The sequence below is a fragment of the Aythya ferina genome (assembly GCF_964211825.1).
Source record: "Aythya ferina genome assembly, chromosome: 11".
NCBI classification, from domain to species: Eukaryota; Metazoa; Chordata; class Aves; order Anseriformes; family Anatidae; genus Aythya; species Aythya ferina.
In genome coordinates, this window is record NC_140307.1 from 1751236 (window position 1) to 1775249 (window position 24014).

The window sequence follows — 24014 nt, forward strand, 5'->3', positions numbered from 1 at the left end:
CAACACAAATCAATACAAATCACCACGCTCTTCTCTTTCCTTTGCACATCACCTCCAGGAATACCTTTTCTCCTTTTTAAACAGCTCAATCATAATCGCAGACCAGTCAGTGCTGGCTGTTGCTGCGGTGTAAAGGATCGGTTTTGTCCGTGGGTTACAGAACAGCATCCAGCTAACTCATGGAGATAAGTCATAAAAGCAGAGGTTTACGAAGGGCTTTTTAAGTGAGAAAGCAGGTTTTCTGCCTCGGTCTCTCTGCTCCCATTGCCTCAATTCCTGGATTTTGGTCCTTCCCAGCACTACGAGGCAGCCTCGCTGCACGCCCCCAGCCCGTCCTGCCTGCGGCTCGCCAACAGCGGGGTAACAACCACAGCTCTGTGTGGCTTTGGGGCCACCCACGTGAACCGAAACAGACCGAAGGGATTTTTGCTGCTTTCACTCCACAACTGCCCAGGAAAGCAGCAGGAACCAGCAGCCACACCGAGCCTGCTGCTGCCCCACAGAGCCATGCACCCTGAATCCATACCCACCATGCAGACCAGGAGGTCTGCAGGGCCTCTTGGCACTTTTAACCAGAATTTAAACTTCCTCAGTGCTGGATTCGAATAAGTTGGCAGCTCTGGAGGAATTAAGGTTAAAAGACCCAAAGCAGATAATGTGCTAACCCATCAGACAGCCCTCAGCCTCGGTGTTATCCCAGGGAAGATGCAAACTGCACGCTGAACACCACACACAAAAATGCTGCTTTGGGTCAAATGCAAGCCTTTTCTGTACAACTAAACCGAGGTGAGCAGAGTTCGGTGTGTTGTTTTTTTTTTTCCTTAAAGCCTTTACACGCAGCACTCCCTGAAAATCCAGTGAAATGTGCTCAGATTTAAGGCATCCCGGCCTCCCGGCGTATGTGCTGCTGTCAGCCTCGGCGAGGCTGCAATATGTCATGTCGGGGCACGGCAGAAATGCACAGCATGGTTTTCTCCTTCCTGCTGCCTGATTTCTCATGTCAGGCAGTCTCTCCGCTGACAGTGTCACAAAGTGATTAGAAATTAATGAACAAAAATATTTATTGTGGTACGTACACTGTGAGCATCTTGGGGCGCTAAGCACTCCCCCGTATCAAAGCTTTAGGAATCATTGTCCTGTCACTTCTGTTTTCTCTATTTTTTCATCTGAAAACAGGAAATTAAACATTCTGTGCAATGTTAAAGAGACACAATTAATATAATGAGAAGGCAGCGAAAGCGACAAAGATTTCCACAGGGCTAACTGAAGCAAATAATATTCCTAAAAACTTTCCCATTTCAGATGTTAAAATAAATGATCAGTAATTTAAACTATTAATTGTATACAAAAAGACAAAAGATGTGCAGTGCAGCTTCCCCAATGATATACATTGTAAACCTACGCAACCATAAAAAGACCCAAAGCAATGCCGTATTGATCAAAATTCTTCCATTTAAATAGTTCTGCACGGTTCGACAGCTCCGTAGATACTCTGTCACAAGCCAGACACACTGTACCCTCTGTCCCTAACAAGAAATTAAAGTCTTGCCTAACCAGAAGACTGTGCTGTTAACTAATTATTTCTAAATCTATTTAGTTAAACGTTGAAAATTCCTCAGCAAACACACTTTAATTGCATTAGGTTTAAGCTACTTGTAAAACATTCGTGTGCGGACACACAGACACTTCCATTACACGGATTTAAGCGTTGCTATCAGAAAATAAACCCGATTTTGGGATGTTTACAAATTGTAGTTGAGAGGGGTGTAAATATGCCACAGCAAGAGACACTTCTGGAGGCCCCAAATGTCTGCTAGGACAGCCCCAAGGCTCCCAGAGCTGCACCAGCACTGTAGCAGTGATGGGAAATTGCTCTAAAACATTTTTTGTTCAAAATAATTTTTTCTATGCATTGAGACTTCTTTAAAAAATTGTAGCAACCAAGTACATCAATTTAAGAGCTGTTCACCATAATTCTGGCTTACGCTAAGTAGTTAAAGAGACAACCCTATCGACAAGCACAAAAACTTTGCTCTGGAAGACTTTCAGTACCTCTGTCAAACCACGGCACCGAAGGCAGCCTCACAGGGGGTGGGAGGGAGGGAAATGCCACCTCCACCCTGTTCCTACCGCAGGATTTTCATCAGCTGCCTTCCAGGCTCTGCCCTCCAGCAGACCTCACAGTGACCCGAGCTTAAAGGATTATTCAAAATTTCAGCAGATTGTGCGCAGTGGTTTTCTACTACCACAACAGAGATCACGAGGAATAAAATATTGTGACTTGTAAACAATTTCTCAAGTGGGCTCACGTGTGATAGCTTCTGACAGACTGAAAAGCCTCCAACAGCAATGAGCAGTATCAGGGAAAGGCAGCCAAAAAGGAATTCCGTCAAATCCGCTCTCTAGAATAGCTGTGGAGCACTTATCTTGGGTGAGGGAGCAGAAAATGTGAAAGCACTGCTTTTAATAACAGGGTAAATATTGAAGCCGGGGGCCCCGTTCTCTTATCAGTTGAAATTGGTCTTGTCTCAGTATGACATCACGGAGTTATCCTGAATTAACACCGAGTGCTTAAATGCTCCAGCGACAGCTCGGGCAAATGAGTCCAGACAGCCTGATGAAAAAACCAAGCTCATTGTAATTCATTTAGCGGCGCCTTTAAAATAAATCTGTTTACTGGTAACTTACAGGTCTGCAGAGCTGCTACGCGCAGGACATATTTGAAGTGACATTATGAAGAACAGCTCTTAGCACCCACTTCAGGGAAGTAATCAGGCAAATGCCCAACCCAAACACGCCGGCAGCGCCGCTCCCAGGGCTGCGCAACCCCGCTACACGGCGTGGTGACCTGTAAGGGCTCCTCCACGGGGCAGAATTAGAGCAGCTGAAAACTTAAAAAAATAAAATAAAATAAACAGAAAAGTGTCATTTAGCGCATAAGGCACTGCACTGGGCATCAGACTCTCGGACTCCAACCCTACAGCTACCAAGAGGTTATCCCAGGTTATCCCATGGCTACAGACAGTGTACTTTGTGATAATACCACAGCTTCCTCGCTGAAAAAAATATGAATTAATTTGTATTTGCAAGGCTGTTGATACTTCTAAGATGCTAAATTAACAAAAATCACATTTAAAAAAATTTGTGTGTTCTCAAAGGTAATTCTATGGGGTTTTCTCAGTACAAAACAGAAGGTGGACTTGCCTTAAAAGAAGGAAAAACAACCTTCCTATACAGCTTCCCCAAGCCCTCAGCTGCAGATCTGGGGGAAAACACCTGATTTTTGGATCTGGCTATCAGGTGCACTCACTTCCCAATACTCCAGCCACAGGTGGTGCCAGATCTACCACACTTCAGCGCACCGAGCCTTATTTCATTTAATTTCTGAAGGTACCATATAAATTAAATACACAAGCATGCTGTAAGGGCAGCTCCTCAAACACAATCACTTAAACAAACGAGGGCCTTGAGACAACTCACACCTTACTGAAGTCCTTCCTACCATGGCCAAGATGTGTCACCACGGTGTGTCCTGCTGTACGTAGCCCAACACTGGTGGTGAGGGCAGAAGTACTGTGGATATAGCTTTGAAAACTGAAAATCATCATCACCGACACAGATGTGCCCTGATGTAAAAATCCATTCATTCTCCCTCAACAAACAGCTGGGACATTTCACCCCAGAACAACTCACTCTGTTCCACCAGTGAGTGGGATATGAAATAGGACTGCTAGCTGGCTACACATAAACTGAGATAAGCATCAAAATCCACGTGGAAGGGGAAGAATCAGAAGCCTCCAGTTTCTCTGCATGACTTCAACAGTGATGCAGAATAAGACAGTATAAGACCGGCATTGCATTAGCCAAGCCTGCCTACGGTTCTTGGCTTTTGAGCACAGATGATTTGTGAAACTAACGTCAAGCTTGCTGATCACAGGAACCGCCCATCTAGCAGCAAGGAGAATGCTCTGTGCGACCCCCGTTAAATCACAGTTCCTTCACTTTGACTTGTCATTTGTATTGTATGTCAGATGCCCCACACAACCATCTCTCCAAAAGTATTTGCAGTACAGTCCTCACTAACCAGGGATGTACCAAGCTGAAGACTGGCCTACCACATTCTCCCTGACTCATTTCTTTCACACTTAACGTGGCCACACTCTCAGGAAGCATCACTTCCATGTGACTGCAGATTACTGCAGGTGCTGATGACCTCAGGTGCCCCTTGAAGTCCTTGTGGTCCATCGATCATGACTTTTAGAAGCACTTCAGATGCTAAAGGCTCTGCCAGGCTCTTCGAGTGTGCTGGAGGTAGGTACTCAAATTCCTCACAGCAGGGCAAGGTTGTGGGTACCTCACTAGACCCAGGTTCAGTCCTTCACCCCGATCCAACTTAAAAATTAGGGGAGATGAAGCTCCTTCAGCAACTGTGCTATTGTACTTCTGCTTCCTTGAGATCCAGCTCCAAAACATATACTCGTAGTGTCGTGTCACAACTGAGCACAGTTTCATTTTAACTTCAGGTCACAAAGTCACACAGTGGCCACAGCCGCTGCCTGAGGGAGCAGCCGTAAGCACCACGACAGCACCGCAGAGCCTCACACGTACGATGGGACCTGACCACCGTGCTACGGCTGTGCTGCCTCAACACCCCTCCAGCTTCAGACTCTGATCCCCAGACCTCACTGCTACCCCAAACCAAGCAAATTGTAAGCTGATTCCTACTGCAAGGCAGTTCAAGCTTAAATAGCTCTTTTCAGCCCCACTTGCTGAACGGACTGCACAGCCCACGTTTAAGGTGTGCATAACTCCAGCTGCTTTTGTGCTGAAGCAACAAGGCTGAGCACTGAAAAGCAAAAACACTTTTAATGCTTTTCCAAAGCCATGCCCACAACACCTGCAACAGGTGCAAAGGGATTACCTGGGCGGGGATGGAGGAGCTTCTGCAACTCTGCGGGGCACAAGGGAGCCCTCGGGAGGCTGTGGGGCAGCTCAGGGCCAAGAGATGCAACAAATCCACAGCACCATGTGCAGGGCACACATCTCCCACACCCGAGCTGACGCTGATTTCCACATGACAACTTTCCCAGTCGATCCTAAGCAACACCTCATGACCACCTCACGTCGTGCTAGCAGGGGGATGCTGTGCGTAGGGCAGGACCAAACCTTTGGAGGGTTCCCTTGGGACACAACTGGGGCCTTTAACTACGCACTGCTCTGCGGCACGGCCTTTTGGCTGCGAGCCCCTCTTCGGGGCAGCATCACCTCCCCTAAAACCCACTGCCATGAGACCCTTCCTAACACCCAGGGGGTTATTTCCCCGTTAGAGCCCCACAGCACGGACCCCCCCCAAGAGCCGCCGCGTCCCCCCCCTTTGGCGGCGCTCACCAGCACATCCCTGAAGAGCAGCTGAGGCGCCGAGTGGACGGTCCAGTCCACGGCCCCGCCGTCGGGGATCTTGATGCGGATGACCAGCACCTGGCTCTCCATGGCGCTGGAGGGGCCGCAGAGCAGCCAGAGCATCCCCGCCCCGCCGGGCTCACATGCTGCGGCGGGCCGGCGGCGGGGGGCTGCCCGCCGGGGCCGGGGCCGGAGCCGGGCAGCCTCCGCCCCTCCCCGCCCGCAGGAAGGACTCAGGGCCGCCCCGCTGCCCCGGAACCAAAACGGAGACGCCGGGAGGAGAGAAGGGGGGCGGAATAATCATAAAAAATAAAGAGGAGGAGGAGGAGGAAGGAGCGGAGGCGGCGCCATGTTGCGGGAGGAGGAGGGCGCGGAGGCGGCGCCATGTTGCGGGAGGAGGGTGGTGGTGGCGGCGATGCCGCTGAGGGAGGCGCGGGGCTGTGTTCGCCCTCGGTTCCAACGGGAAAACTCTTCCTGAGGCAGCACGGCAAACATATCAGGGCTCCTGCCTTAATTAAGAAGTTTGGGAAATGTCCAGCGCTGCTGGCCTGCAGAATGTAAAGTAATGGGGGCTGCTAAAGCGGCAGAGCTTCCATAGGAACTCACGAGGCTTTTGCCTTTGGATTATTTAGACCGAGATTCCTCCCCTCAGTACATAAAAATCCAAACATGGGCTCCTCAAGCCATTCTTCGCAGCCCTGTTTCCACTTTGGGGCCACATCCTTGCCCCAAAATGCAGCAGACCCCAAGGCCAAAGAGTAAATGGGTCCCTGCAAAGAGGCCCGCGCTCATTGCTCCTATTGCTCTTGCTCTAAATTACAGAATGAGAGTTCTGCTAAATACCTCATACCAGGTAAAAGGCATTCATCCAAGGTTTTCTCCATGGCTCTTCAGAAGACCAGCCATTTCAAAACAGCCTGCTACAAACCATAGCCCCAGGGCAGCAAGTCCTTGATAAATGCTTAAGCCCGGCTTCCTCAGCAGCACCAAGAATGGGTATAAAAATAATATAATATAGCTTATTTTTTGACAGAAGTTAGTGAGAAGGCTCTCTGCTTGGCACAGTGCAGCAGCACAACACTTCGCTGCTCAGTTCAGACCATTAATCTCAATTGTAGGCTATGGATCTGTGCATTTTATCACAATCTCTCACATTATCATATATGACAAACTGGACTGTTTGACTTATATTATCAATTTTGAGGGGGAAAAATTGAATGTGCATTTGATCTAATTCTGAACCATCTTCAAGCTTCCTCACATTAGAATTCGACATTGTTTGAGCTTGAGGGGGAAAAAAGAAAAACCACAATCTTTCAATGGCCATTAGCAGAGATAAATTTTATCTCTGTTCAATAACTTCATAATTTAGTTCCTACACTATAAATTAATAGAGCCCCAGCTCCTAAATATCTAAGGAATTGTTGCTTCCCACATGGACTTCCTTCTGTTCAAATGAGCCTTTTACCTGAGGTCCCTGTATACCTTTCAATCAGGTTCATTTCAATCAGATTCATTTTCTATTACATTTTAAAGAATAGGATACAAAATCATAGAATTTCTATGGAACTGCAATTTTTCTAAAATGTCTTTTTCATTTACAAGACTATGGGGAAAACCAACCCAATTTGCCAAATTTGCATAAATATTATGTAGCTTTTCCAGGGCTAATAATAACCTTAATCCCCCATTCTGGTTTGTGTTGATGCAGATGTAATCAAACTTCAAGTTTTTTATATCTTAAGAAGTAAAGTGCATAAAGTATGTGTGTCTAGATACAGGTTTGTTTTTGCTACATATTTCTTTAGAACCCATCTTTCATAAGAGATTTCCATTCTACCTGCACTGTTTGTAACTAAGTTAATCACCCTCCACAATTTCTGGTATAATTAAATAAATCTGTATTTTCCCTCAATGTTGGGGGGAAAATGGGTAGCAAAACACAGGTATTTTTAATGTATTTTTAATATCTCATAAAATATTCTTAAAGTTCAGTAATCATCCAAAGAATCTCTTTAAAACTTCCTGACAGAAGAAGTTCAAGAATTCCAAAGGAATAAAATTATGAAGCAGTCCAGTTTTCTCCACTAAATCCAGCTGACGTGCTGCCAGCAAGAAATATACATGAATTTCCTATTTATGATTATGTATTGGAAATTATTTTCTATCTACAGTGACTTAATATTCAAATTCTGCAAGGGAACAATATACCAGTTCTTTAATTACAGGAGGATCACAAAGCCCTTGACTTCTATAAATTCTATTTTTATTTGTGCAGGGGAAACATCCTTCTTCAGTGCCACAGACTTCCAGGCTGGCTGTGTGCTACAAGTGCAGGAACAATTGTCTCAGAGCAGTCTGCTGCTGCTCTCTGCTGCTTTCCATTGCCATTGGAAAGGATAGAGGAGATCTGGAGATGGCCACGTAAAGGAGATAAATTTTTGTTTTCAAGGAAAAGCAAACTGCTGACACACAAAAATACTAAAATTACCATCTTTGCCGTGCTGCAGGATCTCAGAGGAGTATCAGTAAGCGGTATGGAAATAATGCTGTACCCCACTGATTCCCTGTAACATGGTTATCATGGCAATTCGCGAGGCCCTCAAAAAGTAAGGAAATAAGTTATTACTTGTTTCCCTCTCTAATTCCCACTGCAAAGGAAGCTATCTAACACACTCATTTTCCATCTTTTCACTACCACAGGCAAAGTTTCACTACCACAGATGAAATTTCTAGTCCTGCTAGCAAAAGTCCGTAGAAAGAAGGGGAAGGAAGGACAGAGCTGACGCTCCTGCCCCAGTTCGTGAATATTCCTGTTCAAGGACCTGTGTCTAGCAGGTTTCCTCTCCCCATTTTCCTTGCCATCAGCGGAGGGATGCATGAGCTGAATCTTCAGAGCGAATCAGGCCAGTGCAGATGAATAATGCAGTGCTCAGAGTTCACACAGTCTTCTCTACACAGCACTTCTTTACCTACATGCTATTTTTACACCAACCCTTACAGTACACACACTGTAATCTTCAGTGGAAATCAAAGCAGGTAAATTATGCCAGCTGCACTTGGCTGTATGAGGAGCTGAAGTGCATGAACAACAGTATTAGGACCACAAAATAATTTCCACTATCCTATGCTCAGATCACTGGGGAGAAGGAAATGAGGCACACGAAGGAAGCGGAGGATAAGGCAGAGTCAGGACGTCCCACATTTTCGTTATGGCTCCTACTGAGCATCTCTGGGAAACTTTAACCTCAGTACCACCAGAATTTGCCAGTTTATGATGCAGGAACAATGTGCATTTACCACGTAACACACTATATAGTTGACATTTGTTAGCAACACATGCTAAAAGTTATTCAACATTTTAACTATTAAAAATGTTTTGGTATACTGCAATACTGTACTATGTTACATCTAATTCATATACAGTATATAAAACAGACTCACAGGAAGCAGAATCTAAATGCTAGTCCTTGGTTTACCAAATTTATCACCTCTGGCCTTTCTTCTCTCAAAATGCATCTCCCAGGAGAGTATCACCCAGGTGTACCACCTTGATAACTACAAGCATAGATCAAGATCCCTTAAAACCTGCTCTGAAAACTTGCAGAAAACAAGCTGCCTTCCTTCCAGGCCTTCCCGCTGCTCCTCAGTCATTTTGCAGGGGTTTAAACAGGCAGAAACTCAGCGCTCAAAGCCTCCAGACACAAATCAATGCCACTGAGAGGCAAAGGGCTGTTTGCGAACCAAAACTCAGGACATGAATTCATCTGATTTTCAATTCAGTAGGAGCAGAATCCAGCCTTAAACAGATCTATTAAAACTCCTCATCATCATAAATTCATCTTGAGTTTAAAAAAAAAAAACAACAAAGCCGTAAATTTGATGTTTAAAGCTCTTGCTTGAAATTATGAACGTACCTTAAAGAATACAGGCACGTTTCATGCATAATAAAATTAATATTGTTTAAACGCTAGATGTGATGCACAATTACTGAAAAACTGCAGCACAAACTCGACCAGTTGGATTGAGCAAAAATGGCTGTGTATAGTTAATGATATTACTGTACTGCACCAGACCAGCTTCAGGGTCTGTATAATTGTTTCTGTCAACCTATAAATTCTTGAGTAACAACAAAATTATTGTGATTTTTCTTACTAAATAATTCATACATCACAAAGCATGTGTATAACCAGGCCCATGAATCACTAAGCGTGTAACAACTGTATCTAATGGCATTTCTTCTTCTGAGAAGTAGATTTGACTTTGCAATAGTTATAATTTTATTCAAAAATTTCAGGTGTTCCTTAGAAGCAGTCTATTTTGAGATTTGCATTTGAAAATTGAAAGTTTCCTCAGTCACTTGTTGTCCAAAGGACTGCTTTGAATTGTGTCTTACAGTTTTAACTCTATTAGGGTTATTAATATCATCGCAAGTAATAAATTAGTTTTATAATGAACTAGTACAGGGCTCATAAACTGTGCTTAAAGTGATGCAATTGCTATTAAAATCTAAGCCATACATATTCTACCTTACCAAGCAAATAGCAACCATAATGCATCCGAACTGTCTTCAGTCTAACACAAAGTACTCCATCATCTCAAATCTAGTGGCTTCCTCTCTATTTTCTAAATGCTGAATAAATATATATTTGGCTTTTCTGCAAGACAACCGCCTCATTGCAAATGTTAATAATCTGGATGGGTTCTTGAACACAGACAAAAATCGTGACCTCTCGCAACACTGCAGAAAGCTCTCATTATGTGGACTGCACATAAAAAATACGTTTTTCTTTCTAAGAATGTATTGCAGTGCATTTACTAGAACATTATGATGTATTAGCATAAATAATTAAGGTCAGACTACACTCATCTCTGAGTAATAAATAGTTTGTGATACATGAGCCTTCTTTATTTCGGCTGTGTTTATTCACTTTCTAATTCACAAAGGTCAATAATTTACACTGAGTTTCCCAATCATTAATGCAAATTTTGGTGTTCCACTGCACACATGCTTTATTTAAAAGACTTCATTGCAAACACAGTAATATCATCTTATTCTTTTCTAGAAACCAAAAAACCTTTAACTAAACTTGGAACGTATTAGTGATGATTTCTACTTTACATTCCCCTTCCTGCAACCCCTGAATTGCCACTTTTTGTTGGCACGTTTCAGCTGAATGAAGTAGCCCAAGAACACGCGACACGTCATCCACTTCTGTAACTGTGTGTTTCAGAATAATACCAAGACAACTTCCTTTTCTGTAGTGAACATGATTAAGGAGTTACAGCAAAGCCAATTTAATTTAAATGGCTGAAATAAATAATATATGAAGCAGAATCTCCTTTGTTTCTGGCAAAGTTGGTGTAAATCAGAAGCCTAAGGGCACTCAACTATTAAGAAATACCTACGTTTCTTTCAAGAATAGCATACATCAGGGAAAGCTACAATTATGGTTTGCAAAGAGATTTAGACAACCAGGGTGTTTATAGTGCTGCTAGCTTTTCAAAGGTGGCTATTTAGTCAATTCAAACTTTTCTTCATTTTTCTTGCTTACAAAATGATTCCAATAAATCCTATTCCATCAATTTTAAGTTGTCACAAACAATAAGGCCTGTGACAAAATGCAGGAACACTTCTCTTTTGAGCGCAGGAAGAACAAACTCTAGATTCCTGTTCTCCTTTTCCAGAACGTGTTAGTAGCAGGAGGAATGTCAGCAGGTTTGAGAATACTTAAATCTCAACAGGATTAGGCTGAGGCAAGCAACTTAAAACCAGACATGTTTTGCTTATTCTCAGTTACATTCTAGACATCCTTCCTACCAAATCCATCCTTTCCCATCCAAACACCACCCCACTCCTTTTATGCCACCGAAGCAGTTCTTGCTCAGTCTCATTTGTTCAGTCTGTTTGTCAGAGAATAAACATTTCCTCCACCAAATTTTCCTGCAGGCTCCAGAAGTACTACATGTAAAACCACTGGTCCCCTTCCCTTCTCCAGCCTCCCAAGTCTCAGCAGTTAAACAAGAAGTTATGGGGGGGAAAAGCCTTCCTCTCTGTCAATGAGTAATTCACCTGCCTTCCTACTGCAGCAAGAGCTGCTTTCAGTAAGGCTTTCACATAAGAGCTTAGAAAGGACTGACGGTTTCTCTCAAACCATTGACTCAAATTCAGGCTAAGCTTGTTGCTGCAGTTTTCTGGATTTTCAGCATTCACGGTGTACATTGGAGAGTAAGGACAAATATCCAAAAATCAAGAAAAAAAGATTCTATGCACTCAGAGTTGCAGCATTTCAGGCACAAAGTAAGCTGTGGAGGGATCCAACTGCTGCATAACTCAAAGAAAGGAGGTGGCTGCAGGTTCCTGGAAAAAAACACTGTGAAGTGCTCCACGGAAAGGAGGGCGATGCAGCGGAAGGGACACAGACACTTATGTTTGAGGCAATGTGAAGTACCAACCATAAACAATTGGGAACATCCATCTGTACTTCGCTGCCATCTGTACTTTGATGTACCTAAGTCTAGTGTTCATTTACAATGGAAAAAAGCTAAGAACTTCAAGCTGAAATTGTGTCTGCTGGGAAGGTTTTCAGGTAGTACATCTTCTAGCAATAAAAGCAGTGCTATTATCCATAAAAATATAAATATATTTAAGTACCATGAGCTGCCTAGAATGTAAGTTGCATTAGTGGTCACAAATGTTGTTGAAACCACCCTGAAAACACCCACATCTTGACACAGTTTGGAGAAGCAGACGATAACAGAAAACTGTATTTCTTGGGGTACTATCATTAGCGCTACACAGTCTCTAGTGAAACATTTGTCAAACATACAAAAAGGTATAAAAGTGAAATATAGTAATTAAGACCTGGGCTTTATCGATTGTGTGGCTTAAGTAATTTTTCACTACAAACATAAGATTTAATAAGTATAAGTAGTTAAAGATCCTGACTTGGCTGTAGTCATTAGCATGTAATTGAACTGGTAAAAAAGATCAGTTAAACCTATGTTGATTACCACCTTATCTTTGAAAGGCAATTAAGGACCTCAATCATTGCAACAAGATTTGATTGTGCAGCCTTTATTGGACATTGATCTTTCAGCAAAGCGCAGTTACATTTTCCATTAATTTACAGTAACACAGTTTAACTTGGATACCTGAGACCATTGACCTAGGTAAGATGTAATGCTAAGCACCCGTTTAGGCTAAGATGCCCCCAGTAGTCATTACTGTTTAAAAAGTCTGCTACAAGAAGTAGCTACCTGATCCTCTGGGTTTAGAATAAGGTTTCATTTATCCCAAGCAGTTGTTAAGGGAGGTGAAACAAAGCTCCCTGCCTTTTTATGTCATCTCTCGCTCATTTAAACATCATCCTTGAACACAGTGTAGAGAGATAATTAAGGCACGAGTTACAAGATAAACTGCATTTTGTTTCAAAGGAAGCGGAGCAGATGAAATCCACAAAAAGTGAGAAGGGTCACTTGGTAACTCAATCATCTATACAAAAATTTGTCAACAGAAGCGTATGCTGCGTACACAACGTATGCATAGCATAATACACTGCAAAAGGAACTTGCTAAGTAAAACAACTACGAGTGAACTATTCTGGACCAGAGGAATTAAAGACTGGTTCCCTACAAGTTTGCCTCTTGAAGCCATGGGTTTACAGGACAACCCCGAAGGGCCTCACAAGCAAGAGAACGCAGGTAGGTGCTACCCACACAAATCCATCTCTGAACAATTAAACTGCTAGAAGCTCATCCTTAGAGTGTACTTTAGAGACACCCTTTAGGTCAAACATTTGGACTAACCTGCAACAGAAGAGCCTCTTCTCCTGAAACTGCACCATCTTGACAGCTCCAAGGCAAGAGCTTACAGCGATGAGGATTTGAAAGCCAAAAGAGCAAGGGTTCAGCTGAGCATTGAGCCATCACAGGACTAGTGCATGCCCATCCTTGCCATTCCCACATCCCCCAGAGCCTTACAGAGATGTTTCAGACAAGATGTTATGAGCCTGTTTGGCCATCAACATCACCACCTTGCATTCAGGCCAAAGCTAAGTAGCCCCCATTTATAGCTAGGAGAATGAGACAAAGTATTTCACCTTTGTTTGAAGGCAATGAAGGACGTTGATATTCATATTTGAGTGATTTCATTATCATTTAATAACTTGTGTTACCCCTTAAAAATGGCCTATTCTCCATTTTATGTACTGTAGCAGGTCGCATGCAGGCCTTAACAAAACAAATGAACGACTATATTTGCACTCTGCCCTCAGACATCTTCCAGTTCATCCTTTAGCATGATCAGCTTCATAAGAGCAAGAGGTCTATTGATTTTCATGTAATACAAGAAAATATTACATTTGCTTAATTGTTACACAGTGAGATCATTGAACAAGAAATCAAGTCTCTATTTAATGCTGCAAGCAGCACAGAATTGCAGTAATCAATAGGGTAGTTTGTCAAAGATGTTCTCTAAGGAGACTTGCCCATCACCGTATGGACAAGGAGTCACGTTGCCTGCATTTATTGAAAAACAGGTAAGCAAAGTCAGCAGTACACATTATCAGAAATCAAACAAGCTGCAGTGAGTGGAGGTGCAACTCCAATGAAGAGCTGTATTTATAGTCTGGTAATTAAAAACCATTTTATCAACCTCGCGTTGAGACTAAACCTTTACAGCAAGATATTGACAAGATCCGCAGCAATGAATGAGCAGTATTTGACTTTAAACTTATGAGCTGCAGTTATTTAACTTTATCCAATACAGTGAAAATCAGTTTTAGAATAACAACACTAAGTCATTTTTATTATTAATGAGGCTTCTTACAATACTGTATCTTCATCTCTGAGACCCATTTAACTTGTATCAAGAGTATTGGCCAAAATTAAATATAATAGCGTAAGCGTTTCTCTGATTAAAGCATTATTTAGTGTTGCTTTTAGAAAACTGTATTGCTTCATTAAGTGGGAAACAGTTCCATTATCTGGAATTAAGTAAAAAAAGTATTTAAATTACATTATACTGTAGCCATAGCTTGATAATAATTTATTTAGGAATAGTGATTACCCTCCAAAAACAGTACCTACTCATTTTACATTTATCTTCCTACTTATGAAAATTGGAACAATCAACTTCCATCACCAGACTTGGCGTTTAGAATAGACAGCATTATTTGCTGGCATTAAAACTAAGCAACAGTAACACATCCCATACAGGTGTTTTTGTTGTTTGAGCTTATTATCTAATAATTCCCTATTTTCCACTATCCAAATAATTCCCTAAAGCTTTTTCTTTCCCTAGGTTTCCAGCTGAGTTTGTCTTTCCATCATTGTATTTGCCTGCTCTCAACTACAGCTAAAGAAATCAATTGCTTTGGATGGTAATGAGGGTAGAATCCTTTTCATTCATATTAATTAAAAAAAAAAAAAAAAAAAAAAAAAAAAAAAAAGAACAGCAATTTTTCAGTTAGTGTAGAGGACTAAATCTTTAGATTATTTTGGTTTTGTTACTTACCTATAAAGCAAACAAAAGACAACATAATGAAGGTATTTGGAATTCAAATACAATGTAAAACAAAACAAAACAAACATAAAATGTATTTTAGATATTTTATTTAAATATCATTTGAAGAAATGAGATACAAATAGTCATTTTTAACTTATTGTGCATACTTTTCCAAAAAGCCTTCCGGGCAGTTGCAAAGAGTCGCTGCTGTGGATTCATTCAAACATTCTTGCAAATACAACAATTAATATATTACAAAACATGTCGTCAGTCTAAATCTGAGCAGCTTAGTGTTTTCAGAGACATTCTGAGAAGTTTGATATATTCACAGTTCCCTTGCCCACATGCTACAGTTCAGTCCTATAAGTTGGCACACTTCTCTTTTTTCAATCATCAGAATCTTGTTCAACAGTTCTAGTCACCGACTTATATAAATTGTAACACCCTTAGAAATACTAATTCTTTTCCTGAGGCTTCTACTTTTTCAACTTTACTAACCTCTGCAAAAATAAACCTGTTCTTATGACCAAAAAATTCTGTGAAGCTTCCTGAGGACATGTTAAATAAAAGAATACACAGCAAAAAAAAAAAAAAAAAGAAAAAAAAAAAAGAATTGCCTTCAGTTCTCTTTTAGTCACAGGGAATAGACATTTGTAGCAGCAGTAACACAAAAACCCACCAAATGACAGGTACTTGAGGGCATGATTTCAGTACATTGCACCTTCATCTTCTTTATTTAGAAAATAAATAGTAACTGGGCCATGACTCGTATGAACAGTCTCTGTGACACTGGCAAAGAACCAGGAGCCAATTCCATATAGTAAAGTTGGGATGCCTAAGAAAAGACAAAAACACGTTACATACAAAGATAACAAGCCAGGAAAATTAAACCTGCCGATTAACAGTAAGGAATAATGCTTCAGAAATGAAAATAGAGGAAAAACATTCCTATTAGAGTCTTAAGATTTTGCCTTTACTGAAATGCTTACAAGTAGGTATCAGCGCATGCTATGCTTCTTGCCTATCAAACACACATGAATCAGCAGCTGAAGAAGAGCAGCAGTGCACAGGAATTAAAACAAAAAGAAAATGGGATGAAAGAAGTGAAAGATGATCATGTATATAGTGTAATTCCTGCTAATTAAAAACAGAACAAAACACAAAAAAAACAGACACTCAAGCATAAACTCTCTTGACATCCACTTAGTTGCCAGCTCCCAGTTTTGCCGTGGATCAGGGCAGAAGTGGGAAGGAAAACAGGCAGCGACTTCACAGATCAACATGAAGCTGCTCTGGGGAAAAATGAGGTCAGTAGTCAAGACTACCGGCTCCAGCAAAACCAAAACGAGCAGGAAGGTGGATACGCAGAAAGTGCCATCATTTTTAGCACCGCTGAATTATCCACCTACCACAGAGCAGACACAGGAAGAAAAATGGCGATGGGTTTAGGCCCTGAATTCAGTAAGGGACAGAAACAATTTAAAGTGCTTAGTTACCTAAATGCTAAAGCTAGATTCTCAAAAGAGGGTGGTGAGTTGACTTTTTAGTCACGCCTGCTGATCATTTAAACATGTACAGTAGCTGCAGAGAGAGAGCAGATAAATGGTCCGACAGCGGAGAAGGAAAGGTAAAATCAGATTAAAAGTTATTACTGAATAAAATCAATTTCTGTGGTTGCATTTTCTCTCTATGACTGGAAAGATCAGCGAATGAGGGCTGGCAGACCTTAGGAGCAAAAGTTCACTGAAGACTTGTGAAGGAGAGTGTATTTTTAAGTGGAACATGAAGAAACTGATGGAAAGTTCAGCGCTGGCAGTGCCAGTGGCATGAAGAACTCTATCTCCTGAGCAGGTTTTGAAGAGTAACATTTCAAAGCATGCCTATACCGGTTTGTATGTTACCATCGAAGCAGCAGCTGTCCCTACCAGGGCTCGTCCTGCCCTGTCGGAGCGCCGGGGCTCACCGGGCACCCCCTCAGGCCCCTGAGGCTTCTCAGCCGAGCTCGGTCCCACACCTCGGCTTTTCGGAGCCAAAGCGACCGGCAGCAACTGACCCGGTCCCTTCCAGCCGGGCTGAAGGCGGCTCCGTTCCCCTTCTCCCCGGGCCGGCTCCCCCCGGTCCCCTGAGGCGCGGAGCGGCTCCACCACCGGGCCCCGTCCCGTCCCCTTCCCCTCACCCCCACGGGGGGCGCCCAGACCCCGCTCCCTGCCTCAGCCCCTCAGGGGGGAGCCGAGGGGAAACCGCCAGCCCCTTGTGGCGACTCACCGGCGTTGAGGACCTTGAGGGCGGTGAAGGCGGCGTTCTGCAGCGCCAAGTCCTGCGGGGCTGCCCGGGAGCAGTGGTACTTGACGAAGGGGAAGCAGCCGGTGCGCAGCACCAGGTAGTTGGCGCCGTCCACACGCCAGTTGAAGTGCGAGAGGCCGAACTGGTCGTTGCGCACCGCGCTGTACTTGACGCAGAACGAGGTCCAGTGGGGCAGGCCGCGCTGCCGCAGGTGCTGGCTCAGCACCTCCGAAGCGGGCGGGCGCGGAGGGGCCGCCCCCCGCCACAGCAGCGCCCCCACGGCCGCCTCATGCAGCCGCCTCAGCGCCCGCATCCCCCTTCCCCTCTTCCCCTTCCCTTTTCCCCTTCCCCTTCTCCTTCTCCCTTCCCTTCCCTGCCGCGCCTGCGCGCTGCCGCTGGGCGGGAGGAGGCGGTGGCGGCTGAGGGGGCTGAGGAGGAGGAAGGAGTAAGGCGCCCGGCGCTGCCTTCCCGGCCCGCAGCAGTCCCTCTTAGCGGGCTGACGGGGGCTTGAGCTGCCCCAAACCCCTTTAAAGTGTTTAAAATCCGCAGCCCGTGTCCCGTTGTGTGGTTTATCGGAATAAAAGCCACGGGGTTGAAGCGCTGTGTGTTCTGTTTGAGGGAAAAAAATTATACAGAATAAGCTGGGAGGTAGGGGCAGATTTTTCCTTTTAATAATTGCAAGTAATATCTCAAACTCAGCGATTGTAAGCCATTGAGCTATGTAGTATGAATGTGCTAATTAATCAATTACTACCCAACGATGTACCCGGTTTATTTACTGTAGTGTACTACATGTGTGTAGAACCAGTAATTATTAATCGTCGTCAGTAACAAATTTGACTCAAGTTCACCTTCTTATAATTAATAGAGCATATAGTTAGCTTTAATATCTTCCTTTATTAGTAGCAACAGTGACTGAGAAGAGAAGGTGCAGTCTGATACTGGTTCACTGAGGTGAAGGGCAGAACTAACGCATTGCATCCTGACAGTGATATTCTGCTATTATATTGCATGGTCAAAATTACATTCAGTAAGCATATACTGCCTATAAAGTGAACGTTTTACAAATACTTTGGTTTAAAGAAGTATTTATTTCACAATACCTTGCAGTTAGCTTTGCGTTGCTCCTGTTAAACGTGAATGAAGAAGGGAAAATTTCTTCAGCCTCCAGCCTCCTATGACCCTAAACAGCTCATAGCCCTGTACACTGAGGTAATATGACTTGATGTAGCTAAGGACACTGAAATGGGTAGGTTGGCCCTTGGTGTGTTTTGCCTGGAGGCCTTTTCTAGTCTTGAACAAGCTTATGTGCCTGAGAAGCTGTGTGGGTAAACATCTAGGCACCTACAGGCTTCTAAGCACTTGCAGTATCAGATGGCAACAAAACAGGGAGAACAACCTCAAATGGCTAATTCATAAGCTACAGACTCTGTCAATTATTGCAAAAACATGTTTAATGCATATGTTTAAAATATCCTTTGTGATCCGTGAAATGCTATCAGCTGAATGCACGTCTTCATTTGCAGCCCTGGCCCATCAAAAGCACAAAACCTTTATTTTAATTGTCTGTCTCCTGCAGTTGATGCCAATCCCCACTTCCCCTCTTGTAATTCCACAAGCATTCCTCCACCCCTAGCAGCTGGGGAATCAGCCTGGGTCGTTGCTGTCATTAGCTGCAGAATTCTCTGGGAATTTCTGGTAAGCAGACACACCTGGGCCACCTTTTTCTTTTGATTCCCACATTTCCCATTTGCTTTGTTTCTTCCCAGTCTAGATCACATTCTGAATAGTGCTAAAATTCCAGCTACAGTTCAAGAACTCTGTTACTCTGTCAATGAGTGGGAATAAAGAATCCACTAATCTGAGCAGGAGAATCATAACGATATTTCTGACTTTTTTGGGGAAGATTTTAACTTCAGTTTATAGCTGCTGTATTGCTAAAAAAAAATAATAAATACATTTTTGGCACCAGCAGCATGGGAGTTGAATGTGAGAGACTGTAAAGCAGTTTCAATCCTTCCATCAGCTCAACGCTCAGAAGTGTTAATAGTAATTAAAAACTTTTTTCCTCGAAATACATTTCACACTTTGCACATACTGAGAAATCTCTCTCACCATGGGAACTTTCAGATCACTTGTTCTCTGCAAAAACAGGTACAGTTTTCTTTTGTCAGAACAGAACAAAGACATAAGGAAGTGCAGGTTTCATTTACTCCTAGGACACTGCAGTCTATTAAGTGCCAGTGAACTAATGAGCCTCTCAGACCTTATGTTGTTCTGGCTTGGATCAAGGCATAATTTTCCTTAACCCTTAAGAAACTAACTGACTCCTTGGCTGATACTGCCATCTTCTCGTATGCCTCATCTTCCCCCAGGATATGTTTTTTTTATTGAAGAAACTAGGACATTAATAGAGCTTGGATTTGAAGCTAGGTGAGAATTCCTGAAATAGTTTCTTGGCACTAAAATAGGAGAGAGTATATTATCAATGCAGAGAGGAAAAGGTCAGAACAACATACTTGTGTGTAGCCCTTCAAAGAAAAACAGAGGACAAATATATCTTGTCTTAGTGGAAGAACTAATGAACAATTACACTATGCTTTTTGGCATATTATTTTCTCGGCAAGTGAGAGATCATTGTTGTACCTACCACAGCCAAAAAGACTTCCATTTCTAACCATAAAGAGTTCTATGAAGTTTGTTCATTGGCTAAATTTCACATTAGAAAAACCTGTGTAAAATTTCTGTAAAAACAAACAATATTGAGATGACATGTCAGAAAGGAACAAGAACAAATATATAAAAATTAAACAAAAATACTTAGATTTTTATTTGAAAACATGAAGCCTGTATTTTAGAAGACAATAGGTTTGCGAAGGAGTTCAGGATCATAGGACGACTCCTTTCAATCTGGTATGATCTGCTGATTTGATATAGCGATAAAGACAGCATGATACCTCTAGGTGCGTGCAGGGGCATATAAAAGAAGAAAGTGTCATTTTCATTTTGTAAAACCAGTGACAGAATTTGACTCAGAAAGATTCCTTCCACAGAGAGGTATCATTTTGTACTAAACAGTTCTTCAGTTTTGCAGACAGAAGCACAACAAGATCCAATTCCTGGAAGTTCAGACGATGTATAAGGCACTGGTGTTAACAGTCAGGATAACTAACCAATGGGAGAATTAGCTAGGGATCTTCTGGACTGTTTATATTCATTAACCCATCTTTATGAAGATACAATAAGGTCAGTTATAAGTTGCAGGCCTGATGGAGGAATCACTTGGTAAAATTAAAAGGTCTGCGTTCTGCAGGTCAAGATACATTGTCTCCTCTCCCTGAGAGGCTCTGATTCTATTAATAAGGTTTTAAAAACAAATACTGTACCTCAGGATCCACCATATGAATATCAGGGATATTTATTATGATCCTCTGCTTTTGAAGTTCATTTTTATGAAATAAGGAATATTCTTCTAAACACATTCAAAAATCATGGATATGTATGATCTCAGTTAATAGTCACAAGACAATGCTTGTGAAAGGAAAGGAAAACCAAATCTGTTCTTACAGATGAGAAAGCATTTCCAGAAGCATAAAGAGTAAGGCACTTAAACATCTTCAGTTAACTATTTTTTCAGAGCATCTGCTTCAGAAGGTTGCTCTTTTTCCAATTTTAGTTTGTTTTCTCCTGTAACTCCTAGAATTGCTTCAATATCTTGAATTGCCATCTGTAACGGATTCAAGGAATACAAGTTATTTAATGGGTATTATAATGAAATCCAGCAGCCAAGATGCACAGCTGGTACTACTTGCCTTGAAAAGGTAACCGGTGTTACACAGGACAGGATGCAGCAAGTGAATTTACTTTGAACGGTTAGAACTAATAGTAAATATGCACAAATCTTGGATAAATAAAAATATAATTCCTTACAATCTGTAATTCTAACCAGCTAACAGGTGCTTTATTTCACAAATGTAAATCACTGTTAACTCACTATGAAGATTTCCCTTTTGTAATTTTCTTCTGGTTGCTTTTCACTCCCTCAGATTGAAAAAAATGTTTGTTTTTCTGTAACATGATGAAATTTAATTGTATGTTCTCTAAAGCTGTCATTTCACAGTCTGCTTATTAGAGGAAAACACAGAGAGAGTTAACACTGGAAAGAATCCAATATAAATTATGTTATGTGACTTAAGGTAGGAATCTATAACACATTGCTCCCCTTCACCTATCTACAAAACGCTTACAGACAAGATCTCAGAAACTTTTTTTTTTTTATAAAAAGGTCATAGAGTTTAGCAAAAGAATTCCCTCTGGAAAATTTAGCTATTCTCTGGAATCAAAAAGCAGCATTGTAATGAGTGCTTGTTTCAGGGCATGGAGTTGGATTCGTGATTGCTTTACTGTCTCCTTTTGCCAGCAAGGTTGTCACAAAGGAGTTTCAGAGCAAATGTAGGCATTCCTGGGGGAACGTTCCCAGTGCAAAAAGCCCCAGCGCTTTGTCCTGCCTCCACAGGCACCTCCCTAGAGCATCCTCTAGCACACAGGGATGGGCACTGTGGGCAGATTGAAAGAGCAGAGAAAAATTGGGAACAAAATTAACTTGTGAAATTGCTGGCACGTTGCAAGATGTGAACTAATGGACTAAGCACTCAGTGTCTGCCTGCTTACAAGAAATCAGTGTTAATAATCTAAGGAACTATTCGAGAATTAGAAGTTTGTTTCTAATTTAAGGTTCTTACCTTGACGGTGTGCCTTTGAAGTAAAATAGACCGTTGTGATAGAACAGTCTGAAGCAGCGCCAGTGGCTCCTTTGCTTCTTACAGAGGAAAATCAGGAGCATTGTATAACAAATAATTTCAAGCTAAAGTATGTCTCTTTTCAAATAAAAAGTTTCAAACTTAAATTTAACTAACAGGTTCATTGGGAGACTTACTATATTGACCTAGACACTGTAAAATACATACTGCTAACAATAAAAAAGGAATGGTTTAGCACTTGTTTATGATACAGCATGAGGTATTTTCAGCCCTTGTACAGAAATTAACCAGGATCGTTAGTTAATTAACACTTCACCTTAAAATTGGTCTCGCCTTGCATATTAGGTGCTGATATTTCTTGATGGATGATGAAGAGATTGCGAGCAAAGGTCATGAGGACCCCCTGGAGATCCTCTCCGATTGTTCTGTTAATGATATCCAAACAAATGAGTTTACCAATGATTCCCTTCACATGCTTAAAAACAATCGCCCTCTCATTTGTGTCTGTCTGGTGATGGAATTTAATGAGTATTTTCAATCTCACAAGGTGGCAATCTTCAGGGAGATATGAAAGATGAGGCTCCATTTTAACTTGTCAACAGAAAGGATTTGTGTAATAAATAATTTTTATTAATCAACAGCAGAAGTAAGCAGTAAGGTTTCAGCTGTTCCAAGTAAGAGACTACCAGTGAGTTAGGACTGAGACACCAGAGCACATTAAATCTCTGGATTACTTTGGAAGAACTGTTACTTCTGCCTATGATTTGTGAAAGACATCGGATAGGAATTTCAGCAGCATCAGTGGTTCTTAGGTTGTTGTAGCTTACTTAGAAGTACAAATTTTATCTTTTGGGGCTTTGGTTTCTCACTGCTACATACAGACTCTCAATACATGCTGTCTTACAGAATAGGACGTTGTGCTGAGGAAGAATGTTATAGAATCAGAATGATTTGGGTTGGAAGGGACCTTAAAGATCACCTAATTCCAACCCCTTCCCATGAACACCACCCACTATACCAGATTAAAAAGCCCCATCCAACCTGGCCTTGAACGCTTCCAAGGAGGCGGCATCCACAGCTCCTCTGGGCAACCTGTTCCAGTTCCTCACCACCCTCAATTTCATCCTATATCTAATCTAAGCCTACCCTCTTTTAGTTTAAAGCCATTACCCCTTGTCCTATCACTACACTCCCTGACAACGTCCCTCATTTACTGACTAGAAGTGACAGTGTATCTCCAACGTTTTAAAACAGATGATATAGATATTTTAGGTATTTCAGTGACTTTATAACCTCAAACTGTTCTATCTTTGAAAATATTTCCAGGCTAAATTGCATTGGAAAGCTTTACATAGATCTGGCTGGCTTGTTTACTGCCCACAGCCTCATCCACAAGAAGCTCAGAACAAGTGGAAGAACCATAGCCCTAGAAACAATCTTTAGGATTCATTTAGTCCATGCTCTGTGCTAAGGCAGGATCAATGCTACTTATTTCATTCTGACAGAGGTTTGTCTCATCTATTACTAAACACCGTCAATGATGACCTCACTGAAAAATCTAATTAGTGCTTCATTTTCGTTACTATCAACATTTTTCCTTATGCTAAAACTGAACCTTTCTTGCTGGAAGGTAAGTCCATTTCCTTTGTCTTACTAGCAAAGACATAGAAAACAGATTTTTCCTTCCTGCAGAGGTTTCAATTTTTATATTTTTAGCAGATATCGTTTCTGCCTCCTCCCTTTCTCTCCAGTTAGTCTTTTGTTGTAAGTCATATTTTCTAGACCTCTATAACATTTTCATTGCCTCCCTCCAAATGAAAGGAGTTGTTTACCTGGAAGACATTAGAAGTACATTTCTTACCTTTTTTCCATAAGATTATGATACTGTTTGTAAACCTCTATAACTCACAGATCCTTTTCTGCAAAACTGGTGTTCCTCATCTTCACTACTGCCAAGTGCAATTTCTTTTACCTGGCTCCACTTGGACGTAATTCTATTTTACAGTTTGTTTCTTCATTTTGTCAAAATAATTTTGAATTCTTTTCCTGCCCTATAAATTACT

General features: G+C 42.0%; 3 protein-coding genes across 10 annotated transcripts in view; all 3 read right to left on the reverse strand.

Annotated features, from left to right (window-relative positions):
- The window catches only part of MAP2K5 (mitogen-activated protein kinase kinase 5), a 127195-nt gene extending 121555 nt beyond the window's left edge, over positions 1 to 5640 (reverse strand). For 4 of the 5 annotated variants that reach the window (XM_084532596.1, XM_084532594.1, XM_084532595.1 and 1 more), the window contains exon 1: positions 5389 to 5640. In XM_084532596.1, the coding sequence (XP_084388722.1) occupies positions 5389 to 5523 (135 nt within the window). In that variant the 5' untranslated portion in view covers positions 5524 to 5640. The remainder of the gene's footprint in view (positions 1 to 5388) is intronic. The other variant, XM_084532597.1, reaches the window with a different exon arrangement.
- Positions 5641 to 14998: 9358 nt separating this feature from the next.
- Positions 14999 to 17509, reverse strand: LOC311442612 (uncharacterized protein C15orf61). Its single transcript, XM_084532011.1, has 2 exons — positions 17174 to 17509; positions 14999 to 15743 (listed from the first exon to the last, which is right to left on the reverse strand). The coding sequence occupies exons 1-2, from the start codon at positions 17502 to 17504 to the stop codon at positions 15616 to 15618; spliced, it is 459 nt and encodes a 152-aa protein (XP_084388137.1). The 5' UTR covers positions 17505 to 17509; the 3' UTR covers positions 14999 to 15615.
- A 3069-nt stretch (positions 17510 to 20578) lies between these two features.
- Positions 20579 to 24014, reverse strand: part of IQCH (IQ motif containing H) — a 65013-nt gene continuing 61577 nt past the window's right edge. For all 4 annotated transcript variants that reach the window (XM_084532821.1, XM_084532820.1, XM_084532822.1 and 1 more), the window contains 2 exons: positions 22268 to 22376; positions 20579 to 20918 (listed from right to left, as the gene is read on the reverse strand). In XM_084532821.1, the coding sequence (XP_084388947.1) occupies positions 20817 to 20918; positions 22268 to 22376 (211 nt within the window). In that variant the 3' untranslated portion in view covers positions 20579 to 20816. The remainder of the gene's footprint in view (positions 20919 to 22267; positions 22377 to 24014) is intronic.